This window comes from Pipra filicauda, unplaced genomic scaffold, assembly GCF_003945595.2.
Source record: "Pipra filicauda isolate LSUMZ 115617 unplaced genomic scaffold, ASM394559v2 scaffold121_size3267253_pilon, whole genome shotgun sequence".
In the NCBI taxonomy this organism is placed as follows: domain Eukaryota; kingdom Metazoa; phylum Chordata; class Aves; order Passeriformes; family Pipridae; genus Pipra; species Pipra filicauda.
In genome coordinates, this window is record NW_024103674.1 from 1,176,970 (window position 1) to 1,193,465 (window position 16,496).

At 52.3% G+C, this 16,496-nt stretch overlaps 3 protein-coding genes and 1 non-coding gene across 4 annotated transcripts; 2 read left to right on the top strand and 2 right to left on the bottom strand.

Annotated features, from left to right (window-relative positions):
• Positions 1-4: 4 nt before the first annotated feature.
• Positions 5-96, top strand: TRNAR-UCU. The gene is given in 2 exon segments: positions 5-41; positions 61-96. It is a non-coding gene; the product is annotated as a tRNA-Arg (tRNA).
• Positions 97-1,578: 1,482 nt separating this feature from the next.
• Positions 1,579-7,111, bottom strand: COQ4 (coenzyme Q4). Its single transcript, XM_027729855.2, has 6 exons — positions 6,742-7,111; positions 6,161-6,257; positions 4,431-4,533; positions 4,181-4,310; positions 3,304-3,397; positions 1,579-2,748 (listed from the first exon to the last, which is right to left on the bottom strand). Exons 1-6 carry the CDS (start codon positions 7,109-7,111, stop codon positions 2,586-2,588), a joined length of 957 nt encoding a protein of 318 aa, XP_027585656.2. The 3' UTR covers positions 1,579-2,585.
• A 43-nt stretch (positions 7,112-7,154) lies between these two features.
• TRUB2 (TruB pseudouridine synthase family member 2) lies at positions 7,155-11,520 on the top strand. Its single transcript, XM_027729974.2, has 8 exons — positions 7,155-7,270; positions 7,364-7,498; positions 7,610-7,684; positions 8,157-8,218; positions 8,533-8,614; positions 9,165-9,237; positions 9,672-9,808; positions 10,568-11,520. The coding sequence occupies exons 1-8, from the start codon at positions 7,177-7,179 to the stop codon at positions 10,855-10,857; spliced, it is 948 nt and encodes a 315-aa protein (XP_027585775.1). The 5' UTR covers positions 7,155-7,176; the 3' UTR covers positions 10,858-11,520.
• A 1,825-nt stretch (positions 11,521-13,345) lies between these two features.
• SWI5 (SWI5 homologous recombination repair protein) lies at positions 13,346-16,463 on the bottom strand (the record flags this gene model as incomplete). The annotated part of the gene is made up of 4 exons (XM_027729856.2): positions 13,346-14,046; positions 14,492-14,586; positions 15,568-15,689; positions 16,269-16,463. Coding segments are annotated over 4 exons (477 nt in total), but the record flags the coding sequence as incomplete, so codon positions are not given.
• Positions 16,464-16,496: the final 33 nt, after the last annotated feature.

Genomic DNA, 16,496 nt, shown 5'->3' on the forward strand with positions numbered 1-16,496 from the left:
CAAGGGCTCTGTGGCGCAATGGATAGCGCATTGGACTTCTAGCGCTGTGTGACGGGAGTCATTCAAAGGTTGTGGGTTCGAGTCCCACCAGAGTCGCATTTTGCCGCCGGGGCGCGGTGATCGCTCCCGGGGCTCCCCGGCTGGAACGCGCCGGGGGGACCCCGCGAATGCCCCCGGGCGCTGCCGCCGCGCAGGGTCCGCCCGCCCTGGGGACACCGTGGATGGGGAGCTCCGTTTTGGCACCGGAGCCGGAGGGCGCAGCTTTGCCAAGGGACCAATAACCAGGCATCGCTGCCAGCTTTTCAGGAGTTATTCTTATCGCGTCACCGCACAGCCATGGTGGAGCTGCCACTTGCCCACAGCGAAGATGTCCCCTCCGAAAAAAGCATTTTCACGTGGCTGGTGTCTGCCCTCCCAAAATCACACCACCGCCCCCCCCTCCCCGCCGCCTTCCTTCCCGCAGGCTCCACAAGAGGCGGCTGCGGGATCAGGAGCCGCGGAGGCCGTTACATGATCCGGGCTCAGCAGATGCCGTTTAAAATTACATGACGAGCCATTTCTGTAGCGCTGGCACCAGCCCACCGAGCCACACGTGGCTGCGCGAAGGCGGCACCACCATCACTGGCAGCCTGAGCGCTGCACGGCCGCTCTAAATAACCCAAAATGCAGCAAAACCCTCTCTCGCGGCCATCACTTCCCACGGTTTCCTTGACTGCTGCTCACAGCTTCTGGAAGCAAAGCTTTGCTGCCCTTCGGTTTATCCACCTCAAGGCTCTGACACGTTTCCAATGCAGAAAAGCACATTTCTGGGTCATTTTAGAGGCAAATGTTTCTTTCATCTGGACCACTGCACTAGGACAACCCCCACGCTGTGCATTTTGCCAGCAGCTGAAGATTGTATTTATATGCTGTCCTTTAGCATCTGCTTGAAATAACTCTGGGGACCAAAGGGAGGCTTTAGACAAAACCCCAAAGTCTGGCTGGTGGGATGATAGAGGGAGAAGTTAAAAACAGGGAGTCTGGGGGTATAGGAAGGAAGCCAGTCCCTCTGTTCCCAGGTCTGCTCTTAAACGTAGAAAACCAAGAGTTTTCCCCCTCCTCAGTCTCCTGGTATGGAGCAACTCCTGGTCACCCTGTCAGCCCCTGCTCCTGCCCCTCTGCTCCAGCATCCCACACGAGACTGGGACAGGGCCAGTGAAGCTGACAGCAGGGCAATCCCATGTCTCCCATTTGCCACCAAAAGAGAAACCCCTTCCCCCCTAAGGAACCAGGATCACTTTAGGAAGCCCTCAGCCTCCTCCTGCTCTGTACCCCAATCCTCCCCTGTCTGGGCCCTTCTGTAATGATCATCACGAGGAGCCAATTAACAGCCCAGCATCCCCAAATCCCAGCTGGAAAGATGCAGTTCCACAGTCCATTTTGTGCCCTGATCCCCAGGGATATATGGCCGTGCACGTGCCCTGACATCATCTACCACCACAGAGAACAGCAGAACCTGCTGAAGCCAAAAAAGAGGTGAGCTTTCACATCAGATCTCCCCCTCAGGAGGGGAGAAGGGACAGGGGAGGGGTAACGAACCACAGGCTCCACCATGGATTTTATTAAGCAAGAAGGAATTTCAACAGCAAGCACACACACATAAAGAGCCCCTGGCCTGGTGGTTCTCTGCCCTCACATCCAGCAGCTCTGCTCCCTGGCTGCTGGCAGTCTGGAGCCCTGTTAATTAACCCAGACAGCAATCAGCTCCCAGACACAGCATGAGCAGATGCCATTTCTGAGCTCTCTGGAGCCTTATTCCTAATTGTGTCGTACTGTTGCCCAAGGAGGGGATGATTCCTATTGAAAACTCAGCACAATCATGTGCATTTCATAATTTTTGATTGGAAGGGACTACAGAGAGACACAGCAGACTGGGATTGGCTCTCAAACAGCCAATCCAGCAGGGATAATATCCAAAAGTATTTCCCTGCCTGGCCCCATGGGCACACAATCACATACTGTCTGGTCTCCAAGGCATGAGTGAAGAACATCCCATATGACCCAACAGGAGACCAGGTAAGCACCAGTACAACATGGGATGTCACCACTGTACACACCCAACCTGCCCCTGTGCTACTTTGGAAATCAGTGGTTTAGCTCCAGTCCAGGACAACTCCAAGATTTTAAGCCTTGATCTTCCTGGGGAAGGTGGGAGGAAGGATTTACCTGCACAGGCCCAGAGCTGCAGAAGGCCAAGGCACCAGTTTGCTGCAGTGTGCTCCCTCTCCATCCCAGCATTTGGGAGCATCAGTACTGGAATGCTGCTGCCAGGGGACCTGAGCAGCCAGACCCAGCTGGCAAAGGCACATCAGGGCTTGACATCCCTGAACCAAAATCACAAACAGCAAAAGAAGTCCAGTTTTTGGCACCATCAAAAGGAGGTGCCGCTTGGCCTCTACCAACAGGATGGTGCCAGCTCTTGGCAGAAGAAAACTCATCCCTCAGGTCCATGGAGCCATGCTGCACTCCCAGGCAGGAGGATACGGAGCAGGGCAGGGAATGGCTGTTGTCTGACAACGGGGATCCCCTGTGCCCTCCCTAAACTCTCACACTCGAACGGCCGGGGGAGGGAAGATGCCGATCTCCTCCCGCAGGGACTCCACTGGCTGCTCCCAGCGCTGCTCGTAGTAGACATTCAGGACACAGCTGGCGTTGAGCCCGCTCCGGATCGCCCAGGGCACCAGCTCAGTGGCCAGGACCTGCAGCTTTCTGGAACAAACAATACAGGTGGTGGCAGCTTTGATATCCATACTTTGGTTTTGATTTCCTTCTCCAAGTTCCCATTGCAGGCAGGTGCCAAACCCATGTGTTTCATGTATCCTTCTACCTTTCTATCATCCCCTCTGTTTAACTCACAGGGAAAACTGAGGCACAGAAGAGGATGGTGTGCCAGGATGGTTACAGTCAGCACCAAACCCAAGACCAGAACTCAGGTTCTGCAACTGCTGGGCCACCAAAACAGATGTGCAGGGGCAAGGGACAGCTGTCGGTGTGGTGAGGGTCCTGCTGGCCCTCAACACATGCCAAGGCCTGGAAATTGCTCCTGCCTGGCACAGGGGGTTGGTGTTGAATGCAGACTAGGCATCAGGTTCTGCTTTAGCGACCAGGCAAAGCCGTGCCTCCCGCTGTCACTGCTTCCCTGGGGAAGAGGGATCCCGGACTGACTCCCCCCTGCAAACCAGCAGTGTCCCCTCCTCATCCCCAGAGGACGTGGGGAAGCACCACCCAAGCTGGCACATCCCCAGGGCAGAGCCGGGCGCCTACCGTGCGCTGAGACGGACGGGGCCGAACGCTGCTCCCAGGACACACATGGGCAGCCCTGTCTGGACGGCTTCGAACCACTTCACCACAACCTCACCTGGGAGGAAGCAGGGAGGCCATGAGCAGGCAGAACACCTGGGTCAAGGGCCGGACAGGGCCCTGAGGGCCTGCAATGCAGGCTGCACATCTGCCTTTCCTGAGGATGGCTACTCGGGAATGCTTCCCAAGGCTGGTCGTGGCCTCATTCTGTGCCAGGATGAGCCTTGTCACAAACCACCCACCCTAAAGGGACAGCACCCTGTGAGCTTGGGGAACAGGCAGGCCAACTCCCTGCAGATCTTTAGCAGTGCCATTGCCTGATGGTCTGTGTGGCTCTCTTGGTCTCCCAGCACAGGACAGGCCTTTTACAAAAGCATCTGGGGCTCAGCTAAAGCCTGTGTAGGAGACCTGTCACACCAGTTCCCACAAGAACCAGTAAGACTCCACTTGTGACTTGCTGTTGAGTCAGACACAAAACGAGGGCAAAGGACAGGGAGACGTGCAGAGAAGGAGCAACGAGGAGCCCCCTTCTGCCTTCACACAGAGCTTGCGAAACATCCCTCCCTCTGTGCCACCCTCCCTGCCAGGCAGCAACCACCCACCCAGCAGCTGCCTGTGCCCAGGGCTTGGGCAGAGCATCTCCCAGCAGGGAAAAGGTGACATCCCATGGCCTCTTGGTCACCACAGAGCCAGTGATGAAGGACAGCGATGATGCAAACCTCCCCACACACCAAACTGGGCTGAGGATCGAGGAGTCCGACAGGCCTCCATTCCTGGGAGAGGCAGCCAAGAAGCATCGGTGGTGTTTGGCAGTGCAGCCCTCTGAGCCCGTGTTGCTCACCCAGCATGTTAGTTGGCATGCCCAGGAGGGTGTGCATCAGGTCGTGGACTTCCCGGTACCTCTGGATCACATAGGCCAGCTCTTCATCATCAACAAACTTGGGTGGCATCCGGGTGTCCGGAGAAACCTTCTGCAAATCCAAAGAGGTCCAACTCAACTCTGTGGCTCCAATCTCCATCTAAAGCACGCCTGTGCTCCCAGCACAGGGATCAGCCACAGAAATCTGCACACCACAAAACCCCACACTCACATTGTCCTCCAAGAACCGGACGTACTCCCGGCCCAGCGAGCCATCCGGCAGCCCCCGCAGCCTGGACATGTCCAGGGTGGAGAGACGGATGCAAGGCCGTTCCCTGAAAGCAAAACACAGGTCACTGAGACCCTCAGTGAAACCCACAGCTGGGGGTCCTGGAGAAAAGGAGCCCTTGGAAACCCCCATCCCATGCCTCTGCTTTTTCCTTGTGCGGATCCTGACTCCTCTCTGCAGGGTCAGCCCTGTCTGCATTCCTGTTGCTGAGGCTGGCACACAAATTGCTTAAGGGATCTACCTGAAGCCTTGGCAATAAAAGGGCTTTCATCTCGTGCCCCTGCAGCAGCTCTGGTGGGAAAAACACCGGTGTCCTCTGCACTGCAACACTGCTGCTGTGTGTGCTGCCAGCCAGGCACAGCCTCCAGCGACAGCCAGCCCTGCAGAGCAGAGCTCTTTAGTGTCCCTGCAAAGCAGCCAGAGCTTCAAAGGAACAGCCCTAAAGAGGGGAGGGAATTTGTTCTAAACACAGGTTTAATTTCAGTCCTGCTCAGACTTTCACCACCAGCCACGTGGCAGCCATACATGGAAAGGTCTCCTCTCCACGTTGTTGGCAAACAGGTGCCTCACAGCCCTGGAAGTAAACAAAAGCCTATTTCCATGGACAGGGTAAACACTTCCCATGATAAAAGCCCTGCAGCGGATCCAGGAGCTTCTCAGCTCCTGGAGCAGAGGTGCCACAGAGATAAGAAGGACTAGCACCTGCTTCATGCTGGCTGCAGACACTTCCTTGTGTATTTGGTGTGAAAGGGACCTCAGAAGCTTGGGGGATAAAAAAAAAAAGACTTGTGTGCACAAATGGGACCCCTAAAATCCCTGCAACACCACAGGACAAGGAGCAGGTGGGGATGTCCCTCCCCAGCCCTCAGTGCCTTTGCTGTCCCCTCTCCCTGGGCAGTTCCTCTGGCTCTCAGCCCCATCCTGGTGCTCTTAATGCTTTTCTGGGTCAACATCCAGAGCCAGGATCAGGCTGCTCTGCACAAACATATGGCAAAAGGCAGCTTTTCCCCAGCCCCTGTGTGGCACAACCCAAACAACACACAAGAGGCAGGTGTGACACATGACAGGGAGCAGGGAGAAGGCAAGCAGATACACAGTGAAAGCTTGGTTAATAAGAGAAATCCCCCCTGGCCTTCAGCCTGGCTGTGCTCAACAAGTCCCTGCAGACATGGAAGCAAAAGTGATCGAGTCTAAACAAGGAAACAAAAGCTCATTTCACAGCTTGGGGAGATGCTGTTGGGCACTGGGAAAGAAAATATGGAGGTGTCTAAGGAGGAGGCAGACCAACAGAGATGAAGTCTCCAACGCAAGGAGGTGCAGCAGCAGGCACAGGGAAGAAATCAATGGGTGTGGTGGGTTCTTATTGTTGCTTAGCATCCACATCCATGGATTTCTCCTCTGCGCCTGCTGCTGCATCTCTTGGTGTTGGCAGCTGCCAGTTCCAGCAGTGAAGCAGAACAGACAGGCAGCAGTGTCCGCCCTTAGACATGTCACAGGGCTCCTGGGATCGTTCAAAATAAAGTGAAATAAACAGCCTGGAGGGTTAGAGCTAACTAAATGCCTGGGTTGCTTTCAAGCTCTCCCCTCACAGGGCCCAAGGAATGTGCTTGGTGTTGTGTCTCCCTCCCCACAGGAACCACAGGGTGAGGGCGGGAGGGATGCGAGGGACGCACTGGAGGATGCGGTAACCTTCAGGGTGGTGCTTCATCTTGTCTCGCAGGTTGGGCAGGGCCAGGCAGCCTGTGGTCTCCCCAAGGACTGCCACCATGTCTGAAAGAGAGACCAGAGAGTGACCCAAGAGCAGTTTTTGCAACACCCAGCTGTTCCAGGTTGGCAGGTGAGGAAATAAGGCAATGGACCCATTGACCAGGAGCAAGCAGGAAGCCCGTGGCAAAGTGGGGACCCCACAAACCACAGATCTTCAGCCTCAGGGGCTTACTCTGCCCTGGTGTCACCCCCATGACCCTTCCTGGGGATGGGAGGTAGGTGCAGGCATGAGACCTGAGGGACCATAGAGGAATGAGACAGGGCTGGGTGGCATCACAGTCATGAGGAGGCCACTGGGGTGTGTTTGGGTTCCTCAGCCCCTCTCTTCCACAGCTTCCTGCCCTGGGCCAGCTCTCAGCCCTGCACTTATCCCATAACTAAAGGTCTTACCCAACAGAGGGAGAAATAAACTCCTGTGAAGCTTTTAGGACACACGGGGCGGGATCTGCCGGACGTGTTTGGCAGGCACTGCCCTGGCCGGGCTTACCGTGTCTGTAGGGGTCATAGAGCGCCATGACCGCGGAGCCGGCGGCCAGCAGCGCCTTCTGCAGCGGGCTGGTGGGGATGTGGCTGGGGTAAAGCTGGTGCCACCCTTCCTCCTCCTCCTCCTCCTCCTCCTCCCCGGTGTGTCCATCCCAGCCCCGCGGATCGCTGTGGCTCAGCCGGGCTGTGCCTGCGGGAAGCACCGGGTGAGGGACCGGACCAGGGGAGGGACAGACCCGGGTGAAAGGCCGACCCGAACGCCGCAGGGGCTGCGGTGGGGCCGGCGGGAAGCACTCGCCCGGGGAGCCGGGACCCGCCCGCAGCAGCGGGACCCCCCGCACCGCTCCCACCGCCCGCAGCAGCAGCCGCCGCATCCCGGCCCGGCCCCGGCGCTGCCCCGGAAGCGCCCGGACGGGGCGGAGCGGGCGGGGAGCGCGGCATGGCGGGGCCGGCCGGGCTCTTCGCCGTGTACAAGCCGGCGGGGGTGGCCTGGTGCCGCGTCCGAGAGGCGGTGGAGACGCGGCTGCTGCGCGGTGAGCCTGTCGGGGCCGGCGGCGGGACCCGTCCCATCGCATCCCCGGGGGTCGCCGGCCGCCCCTGACCGCCCCCCCCGCATCTCTTTGCAGAGCTGAACGCGGCGCCGAGACGCGCCCCGCGGCAGCAGATCCGCTTCCTACCGACACCGGCACCGGCACCGAGCGGCGGCGGGGCCCTGGAGCTGGTGCCTACCAGGGTGCCAGTGCTGGCCGACCACCCCCTCGGTAAGGCTGGGGGAGGTGGGAGTGGTAGGAGCATCGGGATGGTGGGAGCACGGGAATGGTGGGAGCCCCGGGCGGGCTCCGCGAACTGACCTCCCGCTGTCTCCGTTGCAGTCCAAGGCCCGCGGTTCAGGCGGCTGAAGATCGGAGCGGGTCACCGGCTGGACGTGAAGGCTTCAGGAGTCTTCGGTGGGTCTCATCCTGGAGTGGCACCATGTTCTGCGAGGTGATGGGTTTCTGCAGGGGGAAGAAGTGGTGGAAGCTCAGCCACTGCACAGTGTCAGCCCTCGGGTCTCACAGCCCAGCGACCCCTCACCCCCAGCACACAGGGCTTTGCTCGGGGACTCCAAGCTCCTGAACTGCCACATAACCCCCCATCTCTGCTCTACCACCTGAACTGGCTTTGCTGTATCACTGCTGAGTGTTTGCCCAAGTACCCAGCTGTAAAGTTCCGGAGAAATCCAAGAACTCTGGTTACAGCCTTAAAATTTTCATGACAGGCAACCATTTGGGGGTCTAATTGCACTGCTCAGACATGACTCCTAAGGAGATACATCCCTGTCCAGGGGACAGAGTGGTGCGAGCGTGCAGTGCTCTATAAATGCAGATCAGTGACTTCATGAGTGGCTGAATAACAGGTTCCCCATTTTCTGTGTTTCAGTGCTTGGCATTGGCCATGGGAACAAGCTGCTCACTGACCTGTACAACTGCCACCTGACCAAGGTAGGTGCTGGCTCTGAATGGCCTCAGAACATTGGAGGGTGATTATACCCTTGGTCCTACCCCAGTGCCCTGGACTTTGTGATGGTGGTTCTGCTCTTGAGTCTCAAGCCCACCTACGCTTTTGAGAGCTTTTCAAGGTGCAGAATGTTGCCCTTCCCGTGAGCATCCACTCATGGCCTTTAGAGGCCCAGATGCTGCTGTCTTTGTGTGCAACAGTCGTAGCCTGCACTCCTCGCAGCTGCATGGCACAACACTGCTACTCAACTGCTGGGAGTATTTCTTTGATTAAACTGTGCTCTTTGCCTTTCTTCCAGGTTTACACTGTTGGTGGGCTGTTTGGTAAAGCCACTGATGATTTCTCAGACACAGGGAAGCTAATAGAGAAGACAACATTTGGTAAGAAACTGATTTTATGTGGTTTGTTTTTTTTTTTAAATACAGAACACCAAACAGCACACTAACTGCAAAGCATTTGACCAGGTGAATTGCACAACAAAAGCTGCTCCTTACATGGTTTCTGTTTGTTATTGATGTTGTAGTCCACTTGTTCTAAATATAACACAATATAAAATATAAAAGCCAGTATAAGTGCTGGCCACAGTCATTGCTACTGAGTTGGTCAAGGCCCAGATCTCTGTAAATCACACTTGGTGATAGCAGTTAAAAGCTTTCATTGAATGAAACTCTTCAAACACCCGATAAGAGAAACTGGAACATCGACATCTTGAAATCAATTAAGCAGAGTAACTCTTCCCTTTGCAGTCCAGTGCTGTGCTGCTCCATGTGCAGCCAGAGAAAGTGGCTCTGCTGAGGCCACCTCTCATCAGCCCCTTTTGATGTGACTGCCCAAGGGACAGCAATACCTCGGTGGCACGTTTCAGGCTGCTCTCTCTTTCCAGTTTCTGGGTGGATAATTGAGACTTTGTTTCTGCCTTAATATTTGCAGATCATATCACAAGGGAGAAGCTGGAACGGATTCTCGCTGTCATTCAAGGGACAAATCACAAGGCCCTGCTGATGTGGGTATCCAAGGGGGAAATGAGCTGACCTGATCCCACTGCCATTTGCTGGTCTTTAAAACAAAGGAGAGGGTTTTGTTTCCCATAATCGAAGTCTTTAAAGGTTGGAATGCTTGCCAGGGGCAGAGAGGAGTTACTGGGAGTGCTCTGGCGAGAGGTTGCAGTTAAGTATCCTTGTATCCGGAAATCTCCAGCTGTTTTTAGACCGATTTGCTACATTAGGGCTGACAAAAATATCTTGCACACATGACCAGGTACCTCCCTCCCAAACTGTGCTACACTACTGACAGTATTAAAATATATGCAAAAACTCAACAGAGAGGCAGTTTCAAGAACAAAAACTGCAGCTCTGCTTTGTTGGGGGTGGAGATATTTTGAATCCCATTGGAGAGAAGTACTAAATGTCTGTTCTGCCCCCTTTTTTGTTTTTCCAGGTATTCTAACATTGATATGAAAACACAAGAGGCTTATGAGCTGGCTGTCAAAGGGTTGATTCGTCCCATGGATAAAAGCCCCCCGATAATCACAGCGATCCGATGCCTCCAGTTTGCACTTCCAGAATTCCAGCTAGGTAGGACTGGCCCAGAATGTCCTGGGGAACTCTGTGTTATGGCAAATAAGTTGGTAAAATTCAGTTTCTGAATTGTGATTTAATGCCAAATAACTTGGTGAGAATTTCTCATCAACTTGTAACTGCTAATCCCTGCAGAAAATTTGAAGGATTTGTAGTTTCCAAAATCACCAGAGCATCTCCTCTTTTGATGAACTCTTCAGGGTGGCTGAAAGATTCTTTGGTAGGGGAAGATCTGGAATCTTCACAGTACCGAAGCTGCTCTTGTAATTCCATCCAGTTGTATACCCATTTAATTTCCCTGCCAGTTCCAGATCAAAGTCTGAGGCCAGAAAATTTGCATCGTGAATACCTAAAGGACAAAATTCTTCTTATCCCAATGATTCAGTGCAATGCATTTCAGTGCTGGGTTATTGGGGTTTTTTAAAGCATGGTTTGCTTTCCTGCATCCAGTCTCCTTCTCCTCACAAACTATTTGCCTTATTAAAAAAGTGCCTTTTATTTTCACCTTTGAAATACCTAAATTTCTACATTATTCTCTTGTATTTATGGGCTTGTTTTCCTAAAGTATTCACTCTGGGTGAGGCTAAGACACCCTGCAGTATTCCAGAAAATCATAATCCACCCATGCTGTATCTTAAATAGTGCCTTCTGCCAAACCAGTTCTCTCAGCCTAACTGCAAGTGATGTCTGGATTTACAAAGTCTGAGCTCGTGTCAAAGCTTTGCTGCTTCTGAAGGAATCTCTCTGTCCTCCTAGAAATCCACTGCTTGCATGAGACCCAGCAGTACCTCCGGAAGGTGGTTCACGAGATCGGCCTGGAGCTGAAATCCTCCGCCGTGTGCACACAAGTGCGGAGAACGCGCGACGGGGTTTTCACGCTGGACGATGCCCTGCCCAGAACCCAGTGGGACCTGCGGAGTATCCAGGATGCCATTCGGAACTGTCGGCTCAAAGTGGAAACAGAGATAGAGAAAACACTGGGACATCGGGATAACAGTCCTGTTCATCAGCTGGATGTGCAGACGGCCCACGGTGCGGACAGCTGAGAGTGCTGAGGGGGGACATCCATGAGCAATCCCTGCAGCAATCCCTGATGGACAGCAGAAGGAAAGAGGTTAATTGCAGTTCACTTCCACCCTTTCCTTGAGATGACTTTAATCAGAGGCTTTCTTTTTTTTCCCAGTGACAGGCTGTATCAGTTTTTTGAAAGCATCACAAACAGTTCATTAACGGGAGGTAGCTGTGCCAAAATTCCTGTTGACTTTGAGAACATTAGGTTGCTAAGGGATATAAAAGCCCATTCCCAAATTGTTTAGCAGCAGGAAATAGCGTCTCAGAGAGCTGTATTCCCTTGACTGCACAGATTTGTTCCTTGCAACTGGCAGCATAACTTATCTACTATATGGATTTTATTTTCCCTCTGTTGCCTTAGAGTGTTTTCTTTCCATTAGCCCTGCTTTCAGACGCAAGACTCAAGATCAGGCTAAATGAGGGATGTGCAGGAGAAAACAGCTTACCCAAAGCAATGCAAGGAAATGGTTATATCCAGAATAGGTGTGTGTGATGAGAAATGGCTTGTAATGGGGACTGATGCACAGGAGACACAAGAAATAAAACTGCAAGTGACCTAAAGGGGAAGAAGAGGCTGGTTCTTGGCTCAGTACTCATCCATGAATACACTGACTCATAAAAAATCCCAGTATGTGCTACTTTTTTTGAATTCTTTTTTTTTTCCCTGAGGAGCCAAGGGTGTTGAGGGGTCTCTGGTATCCTGCTCTGCAGCAGCCCTGTGCAGACAGCATGTCCTGCCCTTTGGTGAAACTCTGTGAGCTCTGTGACACCACTTGGTCTCTGTCAGCTCGTTATAGAGCTGGGCCTAACTTAGCAGAAACACACTTTCTAAATTTAAGTTAAAAATGTGAATTACACTTACCATTATTGCACTCAGTGTTCTTCCAGCTCTACACTTAGTTAGCGAGTTTGGAGGTTTATTTATAGAAAGCAGATCTGTTCTGTTCCTCTCCTGGACTTGGGCAGAAGCCAGCGTATTTCATCCTCCAGGTGACAGCCATGAAGGTACAAGAGTAGCTCTGGGAAGGGCAGTTGGAGGGGCCACGATGAAGTACCTCAATGGCAACTGTGCAGTCCTGTCCTGAAGTATTGCAGGAATCATTTAGTCCCTGGAATCTCTCAGTGGTGGGTTTCCCTGCACAGAGCAGCCGGAAGAGCCGTGGAACGCAGCTGCCACCGCGTGGCAGAGCCACCGTGCCAGCAGCAGGGACTCCCCAAGGACATTCTGCTCTTACTTCATGTTGTACTGTGGGTGTTTATCCTCCATGGACAAGGGAGTGGGATCAGGGCACCTTCCCCAGGCACTGTGCCCTGTGCTACCTGAAGTGTAACCCCTGTGCAGGACACTTGCACAGCTACAGCTGCAGGTTTTAGTCCCAGTGCTGCTACACAGATGGGAAGAAAACACTTCTCACTCCTTAAATAACCTTCAGTAGCTTTCCAGTGGGCTATACTTCATCCCCACAGCTCACACCTAGCACAAGCTGAAGAATTCCCATACATACTCCCCATTGCAAAACCAAATTCCAGTTGCTCGTGCCATCGCCAGAGGAACATTTTGGTTGGAACACTCCAGGCCGAACCAGTTCTTCCACACACAAAATACCAGCCAAAATAGCAGCGTTAATAACAAAGTTTGCATTTCCCAGTTCTTGCCTTCTTGTGACTTTTTTCCTCCCCTTAAAACTACTCCAAAACATGGGAATTTTCCACCCTTGGCAGAGGAGTGTGGGATATACCTGTAACCATTCCAAGAGCCCATTCTGATCTGGCCACAGTAAATACACTGCTCAGCTGCACATCAGCAGAGACCTGCTTGGATGAATCGTGGAATACACAGGCTGGCTCTGCCTCTGCTCGAGACCTCTCCCCACAGCTTTTGAGGCAAAACAAGATACTAATTAGTGATGTTTCTGTGCCAGGTCCAGAGCCAAGAGCACAAAAACAATTCTGTTCTCAGCAGCAGCCTTGTGACTGGTTCCTAGTCTCCAATCACAACAAAGATTAATTTGATTCAGATTTGGAAATAACGAGCAGACTGCAGCATGTGTCTGACTGGAGACTAGAGAGGAAACTCACTGGGCAAGAAGGTCCTAGAAAGTAGAAATGGGGAGAAGTACATCAAGCCTGAGTGAAAAAAGGACAAGGGATCTGCAGTCACCAGAGCACTTCATCACTTAGAACTGCCCAAGGCAGCCAAATTTAGTCTGTGCAGTCACCCTAACACTGACATTGAAACACTCGTGCTCCCAACATCATCACTGCCCAGGACAGCACTCGCTCTCAGTGACTCTGCACTTGGAGCCGAGAAAGGTGGTTCTGCACCTGCCCATTCCTGGGCAGTGCTGCCACCCAGTCGTCATGGACAGAAAACATCTCAATAACAGATGTTAGAGTTGTCTGAGAATGGTTTTAGAATTTGTTCCCAGGTTCATGTAATGTTTTAAAGGCTCTTAAAGTGAATTACTGAGAAATGTGAAGGCTGCTTTATTCAGATTGGACAATTAACACAACTTCACATTTTGCCATTTTACTACAGAAATTATACAAAACCTCCAGATACCAGAGCAGGTAAGTACAAAAATGCAGAACACCCAGAGTTCTCCAGATTTGACCATACAACAAAACCCCCAAAACACCACCACTTCAGCCCTCCCTCCGTGCTTCTGAGGGTTTTCCTTTCAAAGCAGCTATTACATTGGACATTTGTATGTCCTCACTTCCTCTATCCATTCAGTAACCAAACAGCCCCAGGATGTAGCAGGGAAACAAAGGCTTCATAGGAAGGGTCTCAACATCAACCTGAGTTACAACCTTACCAATTAAAAAAATAAAAATCTCGTTGATCAGGTAGTAGATGAATTTAACCCAAGACCTATATCCCTTTCTCAACAGCAGAAAACAGTTGATAGATTCAACAACTTTCATGTTCCAAAGATTCTTAGGAACAAGCCTGTTAAACCACACCTGTGGCAATGCTACATTTAAATTAAAAATCCTTCAGAGGGCACCTTCTGCCTGTTCCAAACCAGAATGACACCAACACGTGTGCCCAGTGACAGTCACTTCTGCAGGATGTGGCAGCCTCCAGGTTCAGGACTAGTCACTGAGCTCCAAGTCATATTCAGGGTAGAGCTGTTTTGTAGTGACCCCTCGGATAACAGCTAGGAAGAAAAATACCATTGCTCTTATTAAAAATAGATCAGATCAGTAAGAAAAGTTGTGTTTTCCTGCCCTAACTACCCCACACAACCTCCCACAGCCAAGAAACCAACCCAAGGTTTTGCAGCTGTGCTGCCTGCTTGTCTCAACACTTTGCTTTTTTTAAGCATATGAAGAAGAAAACTGACAAAAATTGGTAAGACTTTTCAAATTTTGGTAATCCATAGCAGAGACTAAAATACTGGTAAATAACAATTATTTCCCATGTTCAGTCCTGAAAACACGCCAAGAAAACAACAACAGAAGCATTTGTGCTTGCACAATGATTGAGTAATACAAGCCTAGAGTCTGTAACACAAGCTCTGCCTCCGTGGTGCAGCAGCTTCTCTCTGTGTCTGTATGAAAACACCAACTAAGGAGTTCTCCAACAGCTTTCCCCTTCCTTACCCAGCTTGCCCAGCAGCATCTGCCCAGCATCTTTGATTTCATTGTACTCATGGAGCAGAGAGATGTGCTTCTCCAGTTCCTCCAGGCTGTAGCCTCTGTAAAATAACACCAGAAAGGTCACAAATGGCACAGAGGGATTGGGGGTTCCTGCTGCTGTGGGAGACACCAAAGCCTGGCACCTCAAAAGCAGAAACTGAAGGCAGCAAGTGCAGTTGCTGCAAGTCATAAACATCAAAGCTCCAAACGAGCAGATTATTTTGAAAAAACCCTTATTTTGAGGGGGTTTTTTTGCCACATCAAGACAATTCACTCAAGTTCTCAGAATCAAGTAGAAACAGGAGAAGGCTGTGGTGAGTTCCATTTATATGTATCTCTAATCTCTAGCTAGGGAAAAAAAATTAAGAATCACAGAATCATTGAATCATTAAGGTTGGAAAATACCTTTGAGATCAAGTCTAACCTTTGACCAAACACCACCATATTAACTAGACCAGAGCACTGAGTGCCACGTTCAGTCATCTCTTGAACACCTCCAGGGATGGTGACTCCACCACCTCCCTGGGCAGCCCCTTCCAATGCCTGACAATCCCTTCAGTGAAGAAATTCTTCCTGATGTCCAACCTGAACCTTCCCTGGCACAGCTTGAGGCCATTTCCTCTTGTCCTGTCACTAAAAGGTCTGTTTACCCTTAAGGATAAACCAAAAAGAGTTTTGCAACGGCCTTTGTTGTTTTGCCATTTCCATCCTATGCACTATACTTATCTTGGAAAATATCACTCCTTCACAACAAACAACAAATGGCTGAAATTATCTGTTCCCAGTTAACATGTAATTACCTCAGGAACATACAGGATAAAGCTAAAATCCTCTTATGCAAGGTCCTAGTAAAACATGCTTTGCCTTACTAAATAAATTGGAAAGAATTCCCTCAGGTTCCATCACTCACAACAACACTGGAACCAACATTGCACCATAACAACCTCATCATACAAGGTCAGCTCTCAGCTCCAATTCCTGTTTTAAAAACAAAGATAATTCAGGCAACACAGTGAACATTGAGCTTGCCAAGGACATACTCGGACGATAATTGTGCAATTTCCTGGTCTAGAGCAAGGTCTTTCCTTTTCAGCTCTTCAATGTCACACCTCAGGGCTGCTTCGCTGGCTCCATTAGGTTGGAAGGAGCTTGAAGATGGGATCTGTAGAGCACAGAAGACATTTAGGAGCAACTCAGCCCTGGATAAGACACTACAGTGCTGTGGGCACGGATTGGAAAATAGTGTGTGTGCCGCTGGATAAAAGAGGAGAAAAAAAGGAAAAAAAATATCCCCTGGGCAGGGAGTGGGGAGCTTAAGCAAGACAGGGATCGGTCTATGTAGCATTAGGCTGCTTCATATCACATCCTACAGCACTCTGGAGATTTAGAGCGTGAAGTGAAAATAAAAAATCAAACTTCGGTTTTTACAAGCTCCCAGGAGGGGAGCTAAACTGCGGGGCCGGCACTAACTCAGGGAACGAGCGATTTCTCCCTCCAAGGAAAAACACTCCCCGCTGCGCGGGGCCGTGCGAGCGGCCGCCGTGGGGAGAGGACAGAGGACCCACCGCCCCCGCCCGGCGCGGACTCACCGGCGCCCTGAACCCGGCCGTGCCGCTCCGCCGGCCGCCGCCCGAGGCCCTGGCAAAGCAGAAGGAGCCGCGTCAGGGGCCGGGCACCGCCGCCTCGGCGGGGACGCGGCCCAGTAGGGAAGGCGAGGGGGCAGCGGGGAACCGGTTCGTACCTCCTGGGCAGGGCCCGCGGCGGCGGGTGGCGGGGCGGGCTGCGGCCGGTGCTCGGCGGGACCCGCTCGGCCAGCGCTGAGGGCTCCGGGCTGAGGGCTCCGGGTTCGCGCCTCCCGCCTCACGGGCGCGGGGGCGCCGCGGGGCACGCCGGGAACTGTAGTCCTGCTGCCGAGGAGCACGCCGGGAGTTGTAGTCCCCTGTCACGGCCCGGCTGCAGGTGACATTAG

What these genes read in the sequence shown, in the direction of transcription:
- TRUB2 (XM_027729974.2), top strand. Translation starts at nt 7,177, where the DNA reads ATGGCGGGGCCGGCCGGGCTCTTCGCCGTGTACAAGCCGGCGGGGGTG. An exon ending in GGAGACGCGGCTGCTGCGCG is followed by an intron (nt 7,271 to 7,363) that starts GTGAGCCTGTCG and finishes ATCTCTTTGCAG; the next exon opens with AGCTGAACGCGGCGCCGAGA. An exon ending in GAAGGCTTCAGGAGTCTTCG is followed by an intron (nt 7,685 to 8,156) that starts GTGGGTCTCATC and finishes TCTGTGTTTCAG; the next exon opens with TGCTTGGCATTGGCCATGGG.
- COQ4 (XM_027729855.2), bottom strand. Translation starts at nt 7,111, where the DNA reads ATGCGGCGGCTGCTGCTGCGGGCGGTGGGAGCGGTGCGGGGGGTCCCG. An exon ending in CATGCCAACTAACATGCTGG is followed by an intron (nt 3,398 to 4,180) that starts GTGAGCAACACG and finishes GCTTCCTCCCAG; the next exon opens with GTGAGGTTGTGGTGAAGTGG. An exon ending in CCCGTCCGTCTCAGCGCACG is followed by an intron (nt 2,749 to 3,303) that starts GTAGGCGCCCGG and finishes TGTTTGTTCCAG; the next exon opens with AAAGCTGCAGGTCCTGGCCA.